This window comes from Chiloscyllium plagiosum, unplaced genomic scaffold, assembly GCF_037043375.1.
Source record: "Chiloscyllium plagiosum isolate Xiang-an unplaced genomic scaffold, Cpla_swu_hap1 HiC_scaffold_24, whole genome shotgun sequence".
NCBI lineage: Eukaryota > Metazoa > Chordata > Chondrichthyes > Orectolobiformes > Hemiscylliidae > Chiloscyllium > Chiloscyllium plagiosum.
The window spans coordinates 9,704,045-9,726,495 of NW_028270162.1; the positions used below are offsets into that span (position 1 = coordinate 9,704,045).

At 39.0% G+C, this 22,451-nt stretch overlaps 1 protein-coding gene across 1 annotated transcript in view; it reads left to right on the top strand.

Annotated features, from left to right (window-relative positions):
- The window catches only part of txnrd2.2 (thioredoxin reductase 2, tandem duplicate 2), an 85,735-nt gene that overhangs the window by 20,853 nt on the left and 42,431 nt on the right, over positions 1–22,451 (top strand). Inside the window, exons 5-8 of the mRNA XM_043715390.2 lie at positions 5,821–5,895; positions 6,059–6,137; positions 11,310–11,372; positions 13,551–13,618. Coding sequence (XP_043571325.2) covers positions 5,821–5,895; positions 6,059–6,137; positions 11,310–11,372; positions 13,551–13,618 — 285 coding nt within the window. The remainder of the gene's footprint in view (positions 1–5,820; positions 5,896–6,058; positions 6,138–11,309; positions 11,373–13,550; positions 13,619–22,451) is intronic.

A 22,451-nucleotide genomic window follows, 5' to 3' on the forward strand; every position in this document is an offset into this window, starting at 1 on the left:
TGCACATGCTGGAAGTGTAATTAGGAAATGTTAGAAAACTGTTTCAGGTTTAAAGTTTCAGTCCTGTTACCACATATGTTGGCAGACTTGCAGAGTAATCTTTGCTTACAGTTACTCTCCCTCTTGAGACTAAGAAAACTGAGACACTCTATATGCAGTTTCTGCAATTGAGTGAATATTAGCCAAATGACAGGCTTAACTGCAGGTTGCATTTCTGAAGTTATCAGCCAGTGGAATGGTTCTTTGCTAATATTAAAAAAAGTCAAACTAGATTTTAAGAAGTTCATCAGTTGCTCCTATTGTTGTAAAAGGCATCTGAGGTGGCCTCACTAGTAATACACCACAGCATGTCAGAGTTTCAGCCCATAGGATTGCAGAACGCCATTTCAAACAGTAGAAAGCAAAAATTGCTCTCTGTTGAGAGAAGGTACACAATTTAACTAGCCTTGAAGAAAGTTTCTGCTATTAATGTCAGCAGATCTCAATAACATTCGATTTCCAAAAATCAGTAGACAATAAAACCTAGAATAATAATCTTAGTATTTGTTTTTTTTAAAAAACAAGCTAAAAGATTTGAAAAAAAAACTCATTATTTTTGGCTGTTTGCATGAACTAACAACAAAGATTAAAAGTTTTTTAAGAAGTTTGTTCAATTTTCTAAGGAGTTTCTGCTTAAAGACATCAAATGGAAAAGTTAATCTGTCTTTGAGTTTGTGTGGCACCAAACTGATGATGTCACCAGGGAGACACCAGTTAGATTTGCAAAATGAGAAGAATATAAAGAATGTTCATTTGATAATTTTCCCCTAAATGTAGTGACAAGTTTGCAATGTGTGTTGCCTGACATATCTTGTAATGTGATAGGGAAGTCATTCTGACCTGCCCATTTGAAATAAGCAAATAGCTATTAGGTTGCTTGAAGAACAAAGAACAGTACAGTACAGGAACAGACCCTCTACCCCACTATGTCTGTGCCAAGCATGATGCCATTCAAAATTAATCACATCTCCTGCATATGATCCATATCCCTCTATTCCCTTCCATGTTCATGCCTAAGCATTGCTATCATATCTGCTTCTACCACCTCCCCTGAGAGTGTGTTCTAAGCACCCACCACCCTCTGTAAAATCAAAAGAAACTTGCCTCACACCTATCCTTTAAACTTTTCCCCTCTCACCTGACAGGCATTCCTCTGCAACCGCATGCTACAAAAAACTGCTGTAGAAAATTGCACTATAGAAGATCACAATAGAAAATAGTTATACCTGATCCTCAGAAAGTTTGCGTTATCCAAGCAGTGTCCACAATTGATCAACTGCGTTATAGCCAATTCATGTTGATGAAGCACGTGTTATCTTAGAACGACCTGTAAACCAATATTCCCTTCATTTGATATTTCCACCCTGGAAAAAGACTCTGACTATTCACTGTATCAATGCCTCCCATAATTTTATATGCTTCTATCAGTTTGCAACCCCAGCCTTTGACATTCTAGCAACATTAAAAACCACACAACACCAGGTTATACTCCAAAAGGTTTATTTGGATATATTAGCTTTCAGAGCACCGCTCCTTCAGCAGGTAGCTTATCTGATTACAGCTACCTGATGAAGGAGCAGCGCTCCAAAAGCTAGTACTTCGGATTTTGGAGAAGATTTGTAGCTCAGGTTGCTTGCTGAGCTGGTAGATTTGTTCTCAGAAGTTTTGTCACCATGCTGGGTAATATTATAATTGAGCCTGTGATGAACCGCTGGTGTTCTGTCCTGCTTTCTATTTATATGTCTTGGTCTGTTGTGGTCGATGATATCACTTCCGGTTCTTTTTTCTGAGAGGATGGTAAATGGGGACCAAATTGATATGTTTGTTAATGGAGTTCCGGTTTGAATAACACAAATTCTATGGATTACTAAAGGTACATAAACAAGGGGCCCCCCTCAGACTTATAGTCTCACTTCCCAGTACACCCAACATACAGACTAGCAAAGCAAACTGACACACCTAGTAGAAGACTCAAGCCACTCCATCCATTCCACCCAGGAATTCCTTAACATCATCAAAGACAATAAGGTTGAGGATGACGAGATCATAGTTTCTTTGAACCTGACGGCCCTATTCACATCAATAAAAATCATCCTATCCAAAGAAATTCTGGCCTCACTGCTAGATGAACCAAAGACACAAGCACCTGACAGCACCAAGTCCACCAGCAAGGACAGCATCCTCAAACGAGTAGACCTGTGCCTTACAACCCACTTCACCTTCAACATCAATACCTAAAAACAAATCAATGGGACATATATGGGATCACCAATATCAGGACTCTTAGCAGAAGCCGTTATGCAGGTGTTAGAACGAACAGCCCTTCCCATAACCCAACCCAAGCTTTGAGTCCACTGTGTGAATGACACCTTTATCATCACGAAACACAACAAGTTAGAAGAAACCCACAAACACATAAACAACATCCTTACTGGTATAATACTCACCAAAGAGGAAGAGAACAACAACAGACTCCCCTTCTAAAACGTCACAGTAGAATGCAAAGCCAATGAAGAGCTACAGACCAGCGTATATAGGAAAGCCACACACACTGATCAGCTACTCAACCTTAGGACAAATCATCCCAACGCCTGCAAACGGAGCTGCATCAAGACATTATTTAAACAAGCCACAGCACTGCAGCACCCAGGAATGGTAATAAGCCGAGGAAAAACACCTGTACAACATATTCAGGAACAACGGTCACCCGATAAGCGCAGTCCGCAATTCTTACAGAACAGACCTAAACAAGAAGACACAACACGCCCAGAAACTCTAGCCACCTTGCCATACATTAAAGACATCTCGGAGATGACGACCAGACAACTCCAGCCCTAGGCATCATGGTAGCCACAAACCTACCACCGCACTGAAATAGCTCCTGATGAATTTAAAGGACCCCGTACCAACAATCAGCAGAACGAATGTTATATACAAAAGTCCCTGAAAGGACTGCAACAAACACTACATTGGACAAACTGGCAGGAAACTAGCCACCAGGATACATGAGCATCAGCTAGCCACCAAAAGACATGACCAACTATCACTAGTATCCATACACATCCTTACTGGTATAATGCTCACCAAAGAGGAAGAGAACAACAACAGATTCCCTTCCTAGATGTCACAGTAGAACACAAAGCCAATGAAGAGCAACAGACCAGACGAATAGAGACACCAGTTTGACTGGGACAATATATCCATCCTGGGACAGGCTCAACAAAGACACGCAGGGAAATTCCTAGAGGCCTGGCATTCAAACCAGAACTCCATTGACAAATATATCGATTTGGACCCCATTTACCAACCTCTCAGAATCAGGACCGAAAGTGATATCACCCACCATAACAGACCAAGATAAATAGCACACAAGACAGAACACTAGCGCTTCATCAGAGGCTCACTAATGATGTTATCTAGCATGGTGACGAAACGTCTGAGAACAAAGCTACCGGCTCAGCAAGCAAACTTACAATCTAAGCTAGCACTTCCAAATAAACCTTTTGAACTGTAATCTGGTGTTATGTGATTTTTAACTTTGTCCATCCCAGTCCAATACTGGCACCTCCATATTATTATAGCAAACGCAATCCAAGTTTGTCCAATCTCTCCTTATAGTTATGATGTGGAGGAGCTGGTGTTGGACTGGGGTGGACAAAGTTAAAAATCACATAACACCAAGTTATAGACCAACAGGTTTATTTGGAAGCAGGGTTGTTCAATATGTCACTGTTTGACACTGTAATGTTTTGCTATAAATACTGTGTCTTATGATCTTATACTCCACAACCACCTGATGAAGGAGCAGCGCTCCGAAAGCTAGTGCTTTCAAATAAGCCTGTTGAACTATAACCTGGTGTTGTGTGATTTTATCCTTCTAGCTAATACACTCAGTACAGGCAACATCCTGATAAACCACTTTTGGACCCTGTGCAAAACTTCTGTGTCTTCATACAGTGTGGTGACAGAACTGCACAAAGTACTCCAGATGTGGTCTAACTAAAGCTTTATACAGCCGCAGCTTGATTTGCTAACTTTTATACTCAATGTGCCGACTGTAAAAGGCAAGCATGATGTACACCTTCTTTACCATCTTATCCAACTGTGTTGCCACTTTCAGGGAGCTATAGATTTGCACCCCAAGATGCCAATGCTCTAAAGGATCCTGCCATTTATTATATGCTTTCTTCTTGCATTTGACCGCTGTGACCAGAAAGTTAAACCTGGTTAATGGGCTTTGCTCAAGGATAGTACTCTTGCCATTGAGTCAGAATGTTGTGAGTTACAGTTCTGTTCTGAAAACCTGAATAGAGTTGACATGCCACTGCTGTAATGGAGAAGGTAGAGGTCTCTTGTTTTAAAAGAAAAATTAATTGGAGGCCCTGTCTACTCTCTCACATGGTTGTGTAAAAAAAAAAATCTCCTGGCAATATTTTGAGGAGAAGTGACCTGGACAATATTTATCTTCAGTCTCTCAAAATGTCAGTATAGATTCAATGAGCCAAATGGATTTCTGCTTTGTAAGATGCTTTAAATTAACACTGCAAAAACACATTATCTGATTATTCTCACATTGCTGTTTCTGGAAACTTGCTGTGTACAAATTGGCTATGATTTTTCCTGCAACACAACCAGCATTCCCTCTTAATTTTCCTTCTGCGCTGACTTCCAAAGTCACAATCATTTTTGATCTGCGTTGGCTCACCAATTGCCGTGTGCAGAATGTTGCCACATAGTTTAGAGGAAGTTTAACTACAACAATGGACTACACATCAACAGTATCCTATTCCCTGCGTAGTGCTTTGGGATGTCCAGAGGTCATGAAGACATTACATAATTTTGCATGTTTATGTTTTAGATGAAACATTAAACTGCTCTACCAGCACGGTGGCACAGTGGTTAGCACTGCTGCCTCATAGCGCCAGCGACCCGGGTTCAATTCCCGCCTCAGGCAACTGTCTGTGTGGAGTTTGCACATTCTCCCCGTGTCTGCGTGGGTTTCCTCCCACAGTCCAAAGATGTGCAGTTTAGGTGAATTGGCCATGCTAAATTGCCGTAGTGTTAGGTGAAAGGTTAAATGTAGGGGAATGTGGGTTGTTCTTCGGAGGGTCGATGTGGACTTGTTTGGCCGAAGGCCCTGTTTCCACACTGTAAGTAAGCTAATCTACTTCTAATAATCTAATCTATTGCCTCAAGTGACACTATTTTAAAAAGGAATAGAGGAGTTCTTCCTTGTATCCAGCAATATTTATTCCTCAGTCAAAATCACTAAAATATATATGATTTGATCATTTCTGTTAGCTGGAGTTTGCATAATTTCCTACATTACAACAATAATGGCATAACAACAATAAACTAGTATTCACTGTACGTGAATTCAATGCACGTTACCTAGAGTAAGACCATTCACCCTCAGTCTACTGCAAACAGCAACATTTGAAGGTGTCAGGGGCTGGCATTACAGGTGATACTTTGAAATTAAAAATAAGAACTTAGAACAGCGTTTTATTGATGCTATAATCTCATGATTTAAGTTGAGGAATGCCATTCCTGATTCCAGTGTTAGGATCGATGAAATGTGTAAGTATTGCATTGGTGTTAGCTGATGATGGTTCTCATGGAAGGTCACCAGCGTGAGGTTTTAACCCTATTTATCTCAAGTGTTGATTCGTATGCTGAGTATTTGCATCATTTTTTGTTTTTCATTACAGATTTTGATGATCCAAAGTGTTTTGCTCAGATTTGGGATGATAGTAACTAATGGTTTCCTTTCCTGTTTAGGAGTACAATGGCTCAATCTGTTCAAAGCCATGTGAAATCCTTAAACTGGGGACATCTTGTGCAACTTCAAGATAGGTGAATATGCGTCACGTCACTTTGCAGTTTCTAAATGGCACTTGCACAGCCTTTTCTGTTTCTTCTGCAACTTAAGTTTCAACACTTTTCTTTTGAAATTAAATTTCATTTGGCTTATTTCATTTTCAGAACAGACTATGTAACCTCTCCTTATCTTTGGCAGGAAGGTTAAATATATGAATCTCAAAGGTGTTTTTCTAGACAAACATACCGTCCAAGGGGAATCCAAGCAAGGTGAAAAGGTACAACTTCTGCGCTTCAATATTTGCATCACCATTTAATACTTTTAAAAATATTTACGGTAGCAGATGGAAATTTGACTTATTTGCAGTTGATTGAGTTTCCAAATTTGTTGCTTGGGCAGTAGGTGGAAGGGTGCTTGGGCAGTAGGTGCAAGACCAATTTTTGTAAAATTGTACAACCATGCCTGTAAGGCCCTAAGATTAAAATTTTCATAGGTTCTTATGTAACCACAACTTTTGTCTTGTTGGTAGTGCGAGGCAGGTTTATGAAGAGCAACTGCTCGCCCAGTTTTTTTCCTGCCTTTTGTGTTTGTATGTGTAGAATAGAGTCTAGGAGTAATTAAGAGGGAAACATTTTACTACTTTAAGTCACTCAAATTCCCTGATTTGGGAGCAGAAGGGTTTTTAAAAAAAACTGCAGTGGTAATTAAAGCAAAACGTCTTGTTCATTGTTATTGTTTCAATGAAACTGACAGCAATTGTACAGTCTGCACATGCGCAGTTAAATTTGATAATCCAGAAGTTGATTTTAATGATTCTGCAATTGCAGAGGATTAGAAAAATTTTAAAAGTCAATAAAAGTTGACCAAAAATAAAGTACAGAGGGAGAAAATAAAGTGCGGTCAAATTAGCAAGTAATTTAAAGCAGACAGTAAGAGCATTTTTACACGTATAGAAAAAGGAAGAGAGAGGTTAAATTAACTGAGATCCCTTTGAGAACAAGGTTAGGAGAACAATGGGTAACCAGGGAATAGTAAGGAAGTTAAATATAGACTTTGCATCAGTCTTCGTGGTAGAGAACATTAATATCATTGCAAAAAAAATGCTTAATAATCAGAGTTAAAAGGTGGGAGGAAATAAACATCATAACTATCACTAATGGAAAAAGTACTGAGTCACCCTAACGGAGTAAATGCTGATAAGTCCTCGGACCTGATGGCTAGGATATTAAAGGAAGTAGCTATTGAGGTAGCGAATGCACTGGTAGTAATCTTACAAGAATCTTTAGATTCTGGAAAGGTCCCAGAGGACTGGAAAACTGGAAAACTTTATTTGAAAAGGAGGGAGCCAAAAACAATCAGTAATTATAGGCCAATTAGTTCTGCCATTAAGAAAATATTAAAATCCATTAGAAAGTATGAATAACAGTATTTAGAAATACGTGATGTGATCAAATAGAATCAACATGCTTTCATGAAGGGGAAATAATGCCCAACAAATTTATGAGGTAACAAGCATGGTAGATAAAAGGGAACCAGCAGATGGAATATATATGAATTTCCAAATGGCATTTAGATAAAATACATATGCACATCTACTTAGTAAGATCTTGTGGTCTTATAAGAATTCATTGTGTTGGGGACATTGGTAGCATAGATTTGCTAACTAATAAAAGACAGAGTTGAGATAAGGGGAGCATTTTCAGGATGGCAACCGCTGACTAGTTGAGTGCTACAGGATCAGTGCTGGGACCATAGCTATTTACACTGTACAGTACAGACGTAGATGTTGGAAGTGCATGGACTATTACCAAGTTTGTGGATGGCACAAAAACAGGTGGGAAAATAATGAGAATGTCACCGAGTCAACAGAGGGATATAGACAGGTTAAATGAATGGGCAAAAGCTTGACAGTTGGACTCATAATGTGAAGTAATGCTCCTTTGTATGAAGAGTAAAAGCGCTGAATACTATTTAAATAAGGAATTATTGCAGAGGACTGCAGCGCAGAGGGATTTGGGGTCCTCATGCATGCATCACAAAAAGCTCATGTTCAAGTTCAGCTAATATAGAAGGTTAATGGAATGTTGGTCTTTTTTTCAAAGGAACAGAACATAAAAATAGGAAGTTTTTCAGAAACTATACAAGGCATTAAGACCACAGCCAGAAAACTGTGAATGATCTAAGGAAAGATATACTGGTGTTGGAGTTAGTCCAAAGAAGGTTCAATAGGTTGATTCAGGGTATAGAGGAATTTTCCATTAAGGAATTGCTGAATAGGTTGGAATTGTTCTCGTCAGAATTTAGAAGAACAAAAGGAGACCTTATTGAACCACGTAAGATCACTTCTATTCATGACAGTGTAGATGTGGAGAGGTTTTTCCCTTGTGGGAGAGTCTAGGACCAGAGAGAATCATCTCTGAGTAAGAGGTTGCCCATTTGAGATAGTGATGTGAAGGAATTTCCTGTCTGAGGCTAGTGAATCTGTGGAGTTCTTTACTGTTGAGGGTTAAAGAGTTAGATCTTAAAATATATTCAAGACAGATTCTTAACCAGTAAAAGAATCTCAAGTTATGGGGATACGGCAGGAAAGTGGCGTTGAGGATTATCAAATCAGCCATGATCACTGCGAAGCAGACTTGATAGCTAAAGATCCTACTTTGGCTCCCAGATGTTATGGTCTGCTACTTCCTCAGAGTGCCCTGTTGATGTTGTTATGAAGGTGTGGGTATACTGTGCCTTTAAGAGAGTTAAAAGCGAGCAGAACTACCTGACACAGCACCAAGTGTTTTGAATAATGTAACACTTGGTCGAAAGCTAGATTAGCTGGTTGCCTGGAAATGACAAAAGAGATTTTAATTAGGCCAATCAGTTTAAATTATACTCCAAAAACTGCCAAACTCCAATCAAGTTTGAATTGATTACATTGACAATCTTAATAGCCAATGACACCATCCGATGCCTTGTGGGTATACGACTGGGAAAACTGAACAGTTGGGAGGAGAACTGCCAAGCCAACGACATCTGCAGACTGCCCAGAGAGTAGCTCTCTTAAAGGTATCTTTTTCAATCCACGACCTGTGAAGCAGAAATCCCTAAGAAGAAGTAAAGAAGATTCAACATCTGGCTGGTTGTTGAAAAGCTAGATTTTGGTAAATCTTAATCAGAGGTTTTATCGGACTAGTATTATAGAAGGGAAAGTAAAAGATAGGTTAGAGGAAGGAGTTGTAAATAGTTGTTAGTTAATTATTCTTTGTGATACTTTAAGAAATAAAGTTGTTATTTTTCCTTTAACTAGTTCTTGCCTTGAATTTTCACAGGTTAATGCACGGGACAAATCTTTTCTGTGTTGCTGGTTTAAATTAAGCAGAAGGGTTTACGCAGTGTTGTAACAATGTAACCAAATGATATAAACACCTGACTAATGCTGTAAGATACATGGTCTCGTTACTATCTTCCACTTCACAAATTGCAATCAAAAATCTAGTATTTTTTGTTTATTCTTCCTGCAATCTCAATCGATTGCAACCAATTAGAAATGACAAGACTAACAAGAACTTGCCTCATTACCACTTGTCACAATAATCTAGAGACCCAAATTAGGATCAGGGGACAGGAGTTGAAATCTCATCAACCACCTATTGGAATTTAAATTCAATTAATAAAATCGAGAATCAAAAGTAAGTCTTAGTAATGTTGAGCCTGAAACTATCATCAATTGTCGTAAAAACCCAGCTGGTTCACTCTTGTCTTTTAGGGAAGGAAATTGGCCATTCTCACTTGGTCTGGCCTACACATGATTCCAGATTCATAGCAATATGTTTGACTCTTAACTGTCCCCTAATTTCAAGGCAATTCAGGATATGGAGCAAATGCTAGCATGGCCAGTGACACTGAAATTCCATGAAAGAATAAATTGGAATACAAAATCCCATGCAAAATTTACACGTTGTTTATTGTGATGTCACAGACTTTTTAAGTTATTGCTGAGCAGCCTCAACCTGAGAAATTAATCTTACATTTTCAGATTGTCTTATTTCTCTATCATGATGAAAATGTTCACTTATTTTAAATTTCTGTTTAAATTTTTGTCATGATATTGCAGCTCCCATAATTCCATATATATGTTCTGATTGCTTATTGTCTTCTCTGCAAATTTAAAGTCACCTTCCCATGGCAACAGATTCAAACAAACCTCAAGAAGTGGGGGGCGGGGGGGGGGGGGGGGGGGGGGAGGGGAGGGAATTCAAAGGTCGGAGATCATTCATTCTTTCTGAGCTGCTTTCTTTAACAACAGAAGCTCTGCCAGTGACTGCAAAGTCCGGGCCAGTTTCAATGTTCAGGAATGAAAAGATGTTGGAGGAAGAATAAATAAAAATGACTAAATCCTTGACTGCAATTGTGAAGTGGAAGATAACAATGAGACAGTTTATCTTCCAGCATTACTCAGATGTTTATTTCATATGTGAAATATTGCTTCTGTACATATGCTATATTACAACAAACTAGCCATAATTAATGTATGACCAGTTTATGTCATAAAGTTGCCACAGTCCCTGCAGACCATAGGGCTACTGTCATTAGAGGAAACTGCTGGTGGTTTAACTGAAGTTCACCACATCTCAGGTGAGTGGAGAGGGTGAGCAGGCTGAGCCTTTTTATGCTGACATCAGCCAATACAAAATTGAACCATGTAGTGGTGTCATTCTGAATCTCAAGCCAGCCATCCAGCCTCGGTTTGAGCTAACCAACCCCAAACAGTTTATACAAGCAGCTTATTTACTATGTGAACAGACAAATTTCCAATAGAAACATGTTGCGAGATCAAGTAGATTAGACCCATATTCCCTGGACTTTTGAAGATTTAAGGTTAATCTAGTTGAAACATACAAAATGGTTAAGGATCAGAACTACAGAACATAGGTTTTGGGTGAGAGGGGAAAGATATAAAAGAGACCTAAGGGGCAACTTTTTCACACAGAGAGTGGTGCATGTATGGAATGAGCTGCCAGAGAAAGTGGTGGAGGTTGGTACAATGGCAACATTTAAAAGGTATATGGATGGATATAAGAATAGGAAGGGTTTGGAGGGATATGGGCTGGGTGCTGGCAGGTTGGACTAGATTGGGTTGGGATGTCTGGTCAGCATGGACCGAAGGGTCTGTTTCCGTTCTGTACATCTCTATGACTCTAAAAGGTGGAGGAGGCTTGATGGGTCAAACAACCAACACTTATGTTCTCAAACTCTGTTAGCAATGCAACACTCATTCCGAACTGCACTGGAATACTTGCCGAGATTATGTGCACGTTGGTTAAACAACTGTGAGGCTTATGTTTGCAATTCATTCCTGTGGCAAGTTTTACTCTGATAAACTACAATGTATTTCTTACCAACTTTTTTCATTTGTTATATTACCAAATTTGACTTGGAATAATATGGATTTGTTTTGCAGACCATTCTGACTGCTGAAAACATTGTGATTGCAACTGGAGGCAGGCCAAAATATCCCTTGGATGTAAGCTTGAATTGTTTGTTGTCCAATCTGTGATACATAATTTGCTTTTTAATAGTTTGTTGTATTTAGGTTGTAAAATCCTCTTTATTTTTCTAATTGCAATTACAATTTAAACCCCTGTGAGGTACTGAGTGTAAGATGAATGGTTTTCTATAGGGAGGGAAATGTGGATGTGCCACCAGATCATGTTGCTACTGGGCATCTTTTAGTATCATAGAATCTGATTTGTGACCTTTTAGTGGAACATTGGATCTGTTTTTCTCCTTCTCTCTGCCAATGCTAACAGGCCTGTTGAATATTTCAAGCATTTTCTGTTTCTATTTCATTCACAATATTTTGTTTCTGTGTTGTTCTGGTGTAGTGAAACCTGGTAATGGGTTACTTGCTTAACCTTTCCGCTATGAATAGTGCACGGGAGAACCAAGAAAAAAGAAAATTATGCTTCTACTCAATGCGTTTTACGTTTCTGTTTCACAGACTTAGCTTCCAAAAACAAAACAGCACATTTTACACATCCCTGTGTGATTTGTTATTTTCTTCTTTCTTCTCCTACCATCTGTTGTTAAAGTGTCTGAATGAAACTGTCAAGTTTGGGGTTGTGATGTGCATTATATGGGGAAAGGGAATCTTTTTACCATGTATCTATTTTATAACCTATTGAACTTAGCAATGTTGTCAAATTTAAGATTCCTCATGTTCCCAATACGGACATCCCTCACACACTTCATCTGCCATGCATTTACCCAGTCGCTCCACTTCTCCAAATCACACAAAGCTTTGTGTTGTCTGTAAACTTGGGCGATACTGCATTTAATTCCCTCTTCTAAATCATTAATATATATTGTGAAATAGGTGGTCCAAGTATTGATTCCTGCAGTACCCCAATAATCACTGCCTGCCATTTGGAAAAAGGCTCATTTTTTCCTACTATTTATTTTCTGTGTGCTAGCTGGCTCTCTATCCATGTAGCCCAAATCACATCACTTTAATTTTACGTGCTAACCTTTTATGTGGGACCTTACCGAAAGCCTTCTGAAAACCCAAGGAACATCGACTGACTACCACCCAATCAACTTTAGTAGTTACATCCTCGAAACATTCCAGTAGATTTTTCAAATATGATTTCCCTTTTGTAAATCCGTGCTGACTCTGTCTGATCCGGCCTCTGTTTTCCATGTGCTCTGCTGCTAAATCTTTTATGATCAACAGTAGCATTAGCCTAATGTCAGGCCAACTAGTGTATAATTCCCAGTTTTCTCTTTAGCTCCTTTTTAAAATAATAGAGTTGCATTAGCTACTTTCCAATCCATAAGAACTGTTCCAGAGACTATAGAATCTTGAAAAATATTCAAAGCATCCATTAAATCCACTTAATATCCAGGATGATGAGAGAGTGGTTGAGGAAAAATTCTGACTGAGTTTTCTTCTCTCCTTAATCCAGGTTCAGTGAGGTATATTGAAGTAGTTGTAACAAATGTTTTGGTTGAGATCAGAGTCCAGTCATTCTTACAATCTCTGTTGCTCTGCTTCATATTGGTGCCAACTGATCTACAGCTTGTTTGGAGGATTAGCTTGTTAAAACTCAATAAAAACAGAAAGAACTGCAGATACTATAAATCAAAAACAAAAACAGAAATTGCTGGAAAGGCTCAGCAGGTCTGGCAGCATTTGTGGAGCAAATCAGAGTAAACATTTCAGGTCCAGTGGCCCTTCCTCAGAACGCAGTTTGAACCTGAAATGTAAACTCTGATGTCTCTAAACAGATGCTGCCAGCAATTGCTGTTTTTGTTTTTGTTAAAACTCAGTTGATTTACAAATGCATTTCTGACTTAAAGTATTACTGTTAAATTAGTTAGAATGGAAAATAATATTTCTTAAGTCAGGAAGTCTTGCAGCACCTCTGGACAGAGTTAATGTGTCAAGCCTAGTGCGACTTCTTCAGAAACATTAACTCTGTTTCTCTCTCCACAGATGCTGCCAGATCTCCTGAGTTTCTCCAGCATTCTCTGTTTGTTTCAAATTTCCAGCACCAGTAATATTTTGTTTTTAATTCTTTGTTCAGTGTCTTTCATCAAAGCTACTTTGTCTGACAGGCTGTTTATTTTCTCGGGACAGAAATACAAAGCAATACTTCTTTTTGCTATAAAATGAGTAAAATGCACATTTTCTTTGTTAAAGATTCCAGGGGCTAAACTTGGCATTTCCAGTGATGATATTTTCTGGCTCCAAGATTCGCCTGGGAAAACGTGAGTAATTAATCCATTTAGTTTTGCGTTTTCACACACGAGGGGAGGAGAGGTTAATGCATCTGCAGTGAACAGTTTATTAGAACTGCAAAGCTGCTTGGTTAAGATGTATAACATGGACAGTAACAGTATTTAATGGACATTGGCTTCCTGGTGTAAAATACAGGAAGAGAAAAGTTATCTTACCATATGTCTTAAAAACTAATGATTATATTGACTACTCTTTTAATCAGCTACTGTAAGTTGGTTACTATGTGTCTGATTGTGGTGAGCTGTCACAAAACTTCTGATGAAATTGTTGTTTGTGGAGCATAAAAAAATCATATTATTCAAATTTATTTATGAGGGGCCAGAAAATCTAGGATCATGTGTAGCTCATTGCAAAGCCCATTGAACCTTTCTAATTTCTTCAAAATACAGATTCTGGAAGGGCCAAGGCTGAATTATTGCATTAAGTACATTTCCTTCTATTTGCATATACTGGTTTTAAAATAAATTGACTTCACCTTTGTGTGCCTGTAAGTTGTGTTGTTGCTCCAATATTAGTGTTACCAATGGGTGAGAGATCTGATAGAGCTGACCATGTTTTATATAATTTTCTTACCGAAAGTACGAAGTGGAATAAAGTAATGGAGAGTAACAGAAGTGAATTGGACAGCAAGTCATTGCTGGCTTTTATTGTGCATTGTCAGAAAACTGGTTCAAATTACAGTTTTTGAAAATAAATCTGCACTTTTTTTAACCCAGAAAATTTGGCCTTTTTTCTCCTCTATCCTTTACTTTTTTGTTATATAGATGGAGTTGAAAATCTGATAGAAGCTAGTGAACTGAAAGTATAAATTGCAAAGCTTTATGGGTTGTTCTGCATTATAACTCTATCGGGTAGCTAAATATGTATGAAAGTTGTCCTCTTCATTTTTCAAAGCAACAGAGAAGCAGTTTACTGGGTGCTGTTCTCTATTTTCACAAGGATTAGGTATCCATGGATAATGTGGCAAGTGTGGATTAGTTTTATGTGAGGGGCTGTCTGTAGACTGTGTATTTAATTATATTGTTTGACTATATTTTATTTACAAGGTAAATACAACTGTGCATCAATTGTAATTCCGTAGTCAGCAGGTTTTTTCAACCATGTTTACAGATCTTGTGACTGCTCCCAGGCTTGGGATTTTCTAACTTAGTAGTGAGATGGAAAAAATTCCCTTTTTAATTTAGTTTGAGCAACTATTGGTGCAGGCCATTAAAACTTGAATTGTAAAATGCTGAAGTGTAGACTTGGGTTCTGAGTAGGAGATTTCTTTTCCCAATGCTTCTTGAAATGTCAGAAGACCTCAGTAAAAGGTCATTTTAACCGAAAGCAAATAAAAGTCCATTCTACTTTGACAAACTTCATTCAGTCTGTAATTCCAATCCATTGTGAAGAGATATTTAGAAACTTGGACATCTTGCATCAGGATGGTTAAAGGTAACAATTACTTCGAAGAGTAACACATGTCCCGCAAGACACTCGTTGAGCTTTTGTATGGTAGTCTTAGTGATGTCATCAATATAGCCTCAATGTGTGTTTTTATATTATAATATTCTCTGTACTTCACAATCTTTCTAATGATAAATCAAGATGTCAGGAGAGGAATGCATAGCTTCCTGAAACGTTAACCTCTTAAAACAATAAATGTCGAAGTCAGATTAGCATCCAATATTCCCAATGGTTCATTCCATTAGAAAAGCTATAGCATTTGCCTTCTGGGTACTTTTTGAGAAGAACTGCCAGTACTTTTCCTCCTCGTCTGTTGTTTCTCAGATGAAATGTGATGAACTGAAAATGTGTCAGCAAAGAGTCTGGCTGTTGACAAAATCAAAATGATGGACACTGAAAAGAAAAATCACAAGTTGTAACTTTTTTCCATCAACGCTGCACAATAAATATTCAAATGCAATGGTACAAAAATTGCTTTCATTATTTCTGTGCAAATTCCACAGTAACTTCAGACAGGTAAAGATGTGCGATCAAACACACAAATTGAAAGGTTTCTGTCTGAGTCATACTTCTTGTCAGTTAACACAAAAGAAACTGGCCCTCTATGTCACTTGATGCATTCCAATGAGCAATCAGACACCAAAGTTCCTATATTTAACTGTAAATTTTTAATAATAGTTCTACAGGAAGTTGTCAAATGTTAGTACTATGGAACAGTTTAATAATTAAATAGAGTTTAGTTATTGTGATTTTTTATTTTTAATTGATCCCTTTGAATATTAGAAGTTTGTTACTTGGAAAAATAGTGGAAAAATCTGAAGGAATTTTAAATGATTTATCAGAATGTCAAACCTGGGGTAATATCATTACAGTCAGATAGTAACTATTGTGTGAGGTTGGTTAGCTCATTTGACTGGTTGGCTGATTTGTGATGCCAAGTGATGCTAATTGCATGGGTTCATTTCCCACACTGACTGAGATTACCATGAAGGACTCTTTCTGTACTTGTCTCCTCACCTGAGGCATGGTAACCGTCAGGTTACACCACCACCTCTAATAAGAGAACAGCCCTATGGCAACTTTAACTATTATGTGGCACCTGACACTGAAAGCACTTACTACATCATGTTATTGTCATCAGTGAGTCCTACTTGAATGAATGCAGTGAAAAGTTTGTATTGTCATCACTAGGTGCCATCTAGGTATAGATGCTTTGTGTTTTTACAGAATTGAAATAGTTAAAAAGAAGTCTAGCATGGGAATACAGAGTTTAAAAAGTATCTGGAGAGTACTCAAGTTATAGTCCTTTTTCAATGAGTCAGCGAAGCCACGCTGCCTCCAACAGCTGGCTTCTGTCTGGGACTTGTCTCCCCTGCTGGCCTGCACTCTCTGTGCTCCCACTCTGGCTCCAGCTGTAACTCAGCTCCCAGCTCGGCCCACACTCGCTGTGCTGCCGCTCTAGCCACGATTCACTTTCGGCTCTCCGCTTGCACTGGTCCCACTCCAGACTCCGGCCGCAACTCACTTCCGGGGCTCGGCCCGCGATCGCTCTGCTCCCACTCCAGATTCCGACTGTGGCTCACTTCGAGGACTCGGCTTGTGTTCCCTCTGCTCCCACTCCACACTCCGGACACAACTTGCTTCAGCGGCTCAGCCTGCGCTCGCTTTGCTCCTGCTCCAGGTGTAACTACCCACAAATAATTAATGCGAAATTATAAACAGCCAGACTTTTCTTTCAAAATAACAGTGAATTCTCATTATTGCATAAATAGAAGACTACCCTGGCACGCAGTAGACACATGGTTAAACAATTATATCTACATATTACTGTCCACATAATGCTGTTGTGTTAGCTTCAGGAACAAAGAATTTGATTAACAGCTTCACCATTGACAGGTATTAAATGTGAAGAAATAGTTGCGTTGGCATAATAAATACAAAAGGATTTGTCACAGTTACTCGGCTAATAATTACAATGTTAATCTTAATGCTGACTTCATGACTGCCTATCTTTGGTACCAAAAATGAACTTTTATAACTGTGAAATTTAACTTAGAACATAGAACATTACAGCGCAGTGCAGGCCCTTCGGCCCCCAATGTTGCACCGACCTGCAGAACCAATCTGAAGCCCATCTAATCTACACTATTCCATTCTCGTCCATGTGCCTATCTGATGACAGTTTAAATGCCCTTGAAGTTGGCGAGTCTACTACTGTTGCAGGTAGTGCGCTCCACACTCCTCCTCCTCTCTAAGTAAAGAAACTACTCTGATATCTGTCCTATATCTATCACTCCCCAATTTAAAGCTATGGCCCCTTGTGCTAGCCATTGCCATCCAAGGAAAAAAATTGTCAATATATCAATTAAAAGGAATATAGAACAGGAAGCATAAGGATTGATTTCAGGTATCTACTAAATGGGCTGATTCAGTCCAGGCAACAGACTTGCTTTGTACATCCTACCTGAGGGGACAAAATTTTTAAAAGGTTCCCATTTCTAACAATCGGATATTTCAGCATTTCAAACGTGTAACACATGCCCCGTATGAGCCTTTTCTGTTTCTTGAGGCATTTTATGGCAAAGATGCAATGAATAACATTTCAAACCAAAAACTGGGATAAGTTATATAGATTAGATTACTTACAGTGTGGAAACAGGCCCTTCAGCCCAACAAGTCTACAGCGACCCGCCGAAGCGTAACCCACCCAGACCCATTCTCCTACATTTACCCCTTCACCTAACACTACGGGCAATTCAGCATGGCCAATTCACCTGAACTGCACATTTTTTGGACTGTGGGAGGAAACCGGAGCAATATAATTTCCTAGTGGATCTTAAAGTGTTGTAATTTTGTGAGTTTATGCTAATAAAGTATACTGGCAAACAGTGCTTTGATTGTTTACATACATCCCCATTCTAACTAATCTTTTCACTTCTCAGGAGGCATAAAGAGGTTTTGTGCTGTAGCCTCAGGGCTCAACTTTAAACAGGAAAGATTTCTATAATCTATATTTAGGGCTAAACGATGAAAAGAATGGAAAGATACTTCAAGAAACCTTGAACCAAAATGTATGTGTCTCAATGAAGTCATCTTTCAACCTTTTTCTCTCCAACGAAAACAGCCTCAAGTCCTTCAGCCATTCCTCATAAGACCTTCCCCCCATACCAGGCAACATCCTAATAAATCTCCTCTGAACCCTTTCCAAAGCTTCCACATCCTTCCTATAATGCGGTGGTCAGAACTGTACGCAATATTTCAAGTGTGGCCAAACCAGAGTTTTGTACAGCTGCAGCATGATCTCATGTTTCTGAAACTTAATCCCTCTACCAATAAAAGCTAACACACTATATGCCTTCAAAACGATCCTATCAACCTGAGTGGAAACTTTCAGGGATCCATGTACCTGGACACCATGATCTCTCTGCTCATCTACACTACCAAGAATCTTAGCATTAGCCCAGTTTGCCACCTCTCAGCCCAGCTCTGCAGCTCATCTATGTCGCTCTGTAATTTACAACATCTTTCACCATTATCCACAACGACCTTAATGTCATCCGCAAATTTACTAACCCCTTCCTCTGTGCCCTCATTCAGGTAATATATAAAAATGACAAATAACAGTGGACCCAAAACAGATCCTTGCGGTACTCCACTAGTAACTGAACTCCAGGATGAATATTTCCCACCGCTAAATCACCTCCAATCCCATACCTCCGTATTTTGTACAATAGCCTACCGTGGGGAACCTTATCAAATGCCTTACGGAAATCCATATAAACCACATCTACTGCTTTACCCTCATCCACCTTTTGGTTACCTTCTCAAAGAACTCAATAAGATTTGTGAGCGCTAGACCATGTTGACCATTCCTAATCAACTTATTCCTTTCTAGATGATTATAAATCCTATCTGTTATAATTCTTTCCAATACTTTACCCACAACTGAAGTAAGGTTCATAGGTCTATAATTTCCAGGGTTGTCTCTACTCCCCTTGAATAAGGGAGCAACATTTGCTATCCTCCTGTCTTCTGGCATTGTTCCTGTAGACAATGACGACGTAAAGATCAAAGCCAAAGACTCGGCAATCTCCACCCTGGCTTCCCAGAGAATCTTGGGATAAATCCCATCTGGTCCAGGGGACTTATCTATTTTGACACTTTCCAGAATTGCTAACACCACCTCCTTATGCACCTCAATCCCATCTAGTCTAATAGCCTGCATCTCAGTATTCTCCTCAACCCCATTGTCTTTTTCTAGTGTGAATCATTAATTTAGCACTTCCCCGATCTCCTCTGACTCCACGCACAATTTCCCACTACTATGCTTGATTGGCTCTAATCTTACTTGAGTCATTCTTTTATTCCTGATATACCTATAGAAAGCCTTAGGGTTTTTCTTGATCGTATCTGCCAACGACTTATCATGTCCCCTCCTGGCTCTTCTTAGTTCTCTCTTTTGGTCTTTCCTTGCTAACTTGTAACTCTCAATTGCCATAACTGAGCCATCGCATCACATCCTTTCAAATTTCTTCAGGTTTTGAAATTTTCAGGGAAATCTTAAAATATTCAGAGTTTGATTTGCTTTTTCTTTCTATCTTTGTGCTATGTTAATCCAGTCACTCCTTCCCTTCTGGCACCTGATTACGCATTGAATTCTTTAATTCATTTTTCTTCTCTGGCTGTTTTGGTATAATCCTGAAACCTCATTGGTTGTGGAGATGCCCTAATGCTTTCTCTGATCACTCAGGTTCCAGTTGCTTTGTTTCCGTTGTGCTGCTACCAGCTTGCACACACATTGATTAAATGGGCAAAAATGTTTTGAGCAGGAGTAAATGAGGATAACGCATGTATAACTCATGGCAGATGTATCATACGTCCTGCTTGTCAAATGTGGCCCATTGAATTTTTTCAATAAAAGTCAAGCCCTAAGTGTTAAATTTAATAAATAATGGCATATGGTCAACAGTTAAATCTTCTGTAACTGATTTGTTTATCCTTATTGCCTTGGATAGATTAGTCTAAATTTTTGTGGTTTTAGTCCTGTCAGATGTTCCCTAGCCAAGTTCATTCACATAAACAACGTGGAGGCAAATTGAACTAAAGGAATAATACTTCGAGTTCTTTTTCTGCAAAAGACTTATAAAAGTAGCTTAAAATTTAGCTTACGTTTCTATTGAAATTGAAAGATCAGCACCTATAACTCGAATCTTCAGTAGCAAGTGACTCAAATCTGAAATTGCGAGAGTGCATTCAGCACTTGGTTAGAAAGGCCAGTTTTTGTTCTTCCCTGAATGCAATTTTATCTGGGTAAAGCACTAACTCATAGAGCCATGGAGTTAAACAGCATGGGAACAGACCCTGCGGTCAAACGCGTCCGCACTGACCAGATAGTTCCATTTGGCAGCATTAGGCCCCTATCCCTATAAACTCTTCCTGTTCATGTACCCATCAAGATGCCTTTTAAATGTTGTAATTGTACCCAACTCCTCAACCTCCTCTGACAGCTCGTTCCGTATATGCACCACCCTTTGTGAGAAAAAGTTGCTCTTTAGGTCCCTTTTAAATCTTTCCCCTCTCACTTTAAACCTGTGCCCTCTGATTTTGCACACCCTAATGTGGCAATATGAGGGCAAGGGTAGAGTTTGAGAAGGAACCCCAGCCAGTGCAGGAATTGAACACACACTGTTGGCATCAATCTGCATTGCAAACTAGCCATCCAACCAATTAGGCCAACCAGCCGGCTAATTGACCATGGTGTGATACAAGCCCTTCTCTTTGTCATTGCATACAGCACACATTGCAGTGTGCTGCCCCTAGTTATTCAAAGCATTTTATTGCTATTTCTATTTACCACCACTAGATAGCAGTGGATATCCAGCATTCAGAGTCCACACTGAAACGTGGCTTACATCTGCATCAGTGAATAGAAACACTAATGTTGTAATGTCAGTTTTGGAGCTAAAGCAGTACAAAAATACACATTTTCTTTCGTACAGATTTCTATTCTCAATTCTGGAGTTGTAGATCAAGTTGACAGGGTGAAATTAATCATTTTGAAGTTTGCAAATGAGCAATGATCTTGCTACATGAATAGAAGATCATACGCCTAATACTACTTTTGTCTGGTTGTTGTTGATACAGGTTTTAACAGTGTATGGGAGGTGTATTACTGTTGACCTTATCACATTCCTGCAATAATAGTCAGAATAAGCCTTGAGGGGTTACAGTAGCTTTTTTTGTTCTTACTCAACAAATATGACTGTTCTTTTGCAGTTTTCACAGAATATGTTGTGATCAAATCATTTAATTAGTTATCTAATTTTTTGGCATAGTTCAGGGTATTTCTTCTGCGTTCATTGTTGAGATGTTCCTGATCCCAAAAGTTTTCCTCTTTTTGGCCGCATTTTAAATTATTTTGCTTTAAATTGACAATCCTTTAGGATCAGCAAAAGTGGACAATACTTTGTGAAAGTTACTGGAATTATAAGATTGCAACGTCTCTGATTTTGAGATGTCAGAACTAAGAGTCCTTTACCTTTTTGAAAAATGGATCATCCTGAAATGATGCAGAAAAGGATACCTCTGTCAAAATGGCTGAAAATTGATAAACTATCTTGCCGCATGTTGCCCAAAGCTGCACCCTGTGTCTGGTACATGCTGAATTCAAAGCATGTTCCCAAGGCCAGGGTTGTGGGCTGTGCCTTACCTGCTTGTAACAATTTATTCACGTGTTGAATCTTTCACAGGTACAGAAGCTCCAATCCCTCTGCTTTCAGTGCAAGGCGTTGGTGGAAGGTCAAGTTTATAAAGTGGCTAATGACCAGGTTCACACTGCACTGGAGCTTTGGGGGACCAGTGTTTTTTTATATAGTGCCTTTAACACAAGCAAAATATGTCAAGTTGCTTTACAAGTTGGCATTTGGGTGGAGAATAGGAAAAGTGACCAGAAGCTGAGTTGAAAAGATGGATTGACTGTCTTTGTTTTGAAGGTGGAACTGTATGAGATGGTTCCATTTTGCCTAACAGTTATATTCATGTCAGAAACTACCAGTCAACGATTGTCTCCACCCAAAGAGAATCTGACTATAATCCTCTTGATATTCAGTTATATTACCATTGCTGATTACCACGCTATCAATATACTGGGGTTTACCATTACCTAGAATCTTAACTGGACCAGTCATATAAATACAGTAGCTACAAAAAGCAGCTCAGATGCTAGGAATACTGCAGTGAGTAACACACCATTTGTGTCCCTGGTGCCTGGTCTGCTATCTACAAGGCACAGTCAGGAGTGTGTAGATATACTGTCCATTTACCTGGATGTGTATGGCTGCAATAATACTTAAGAAG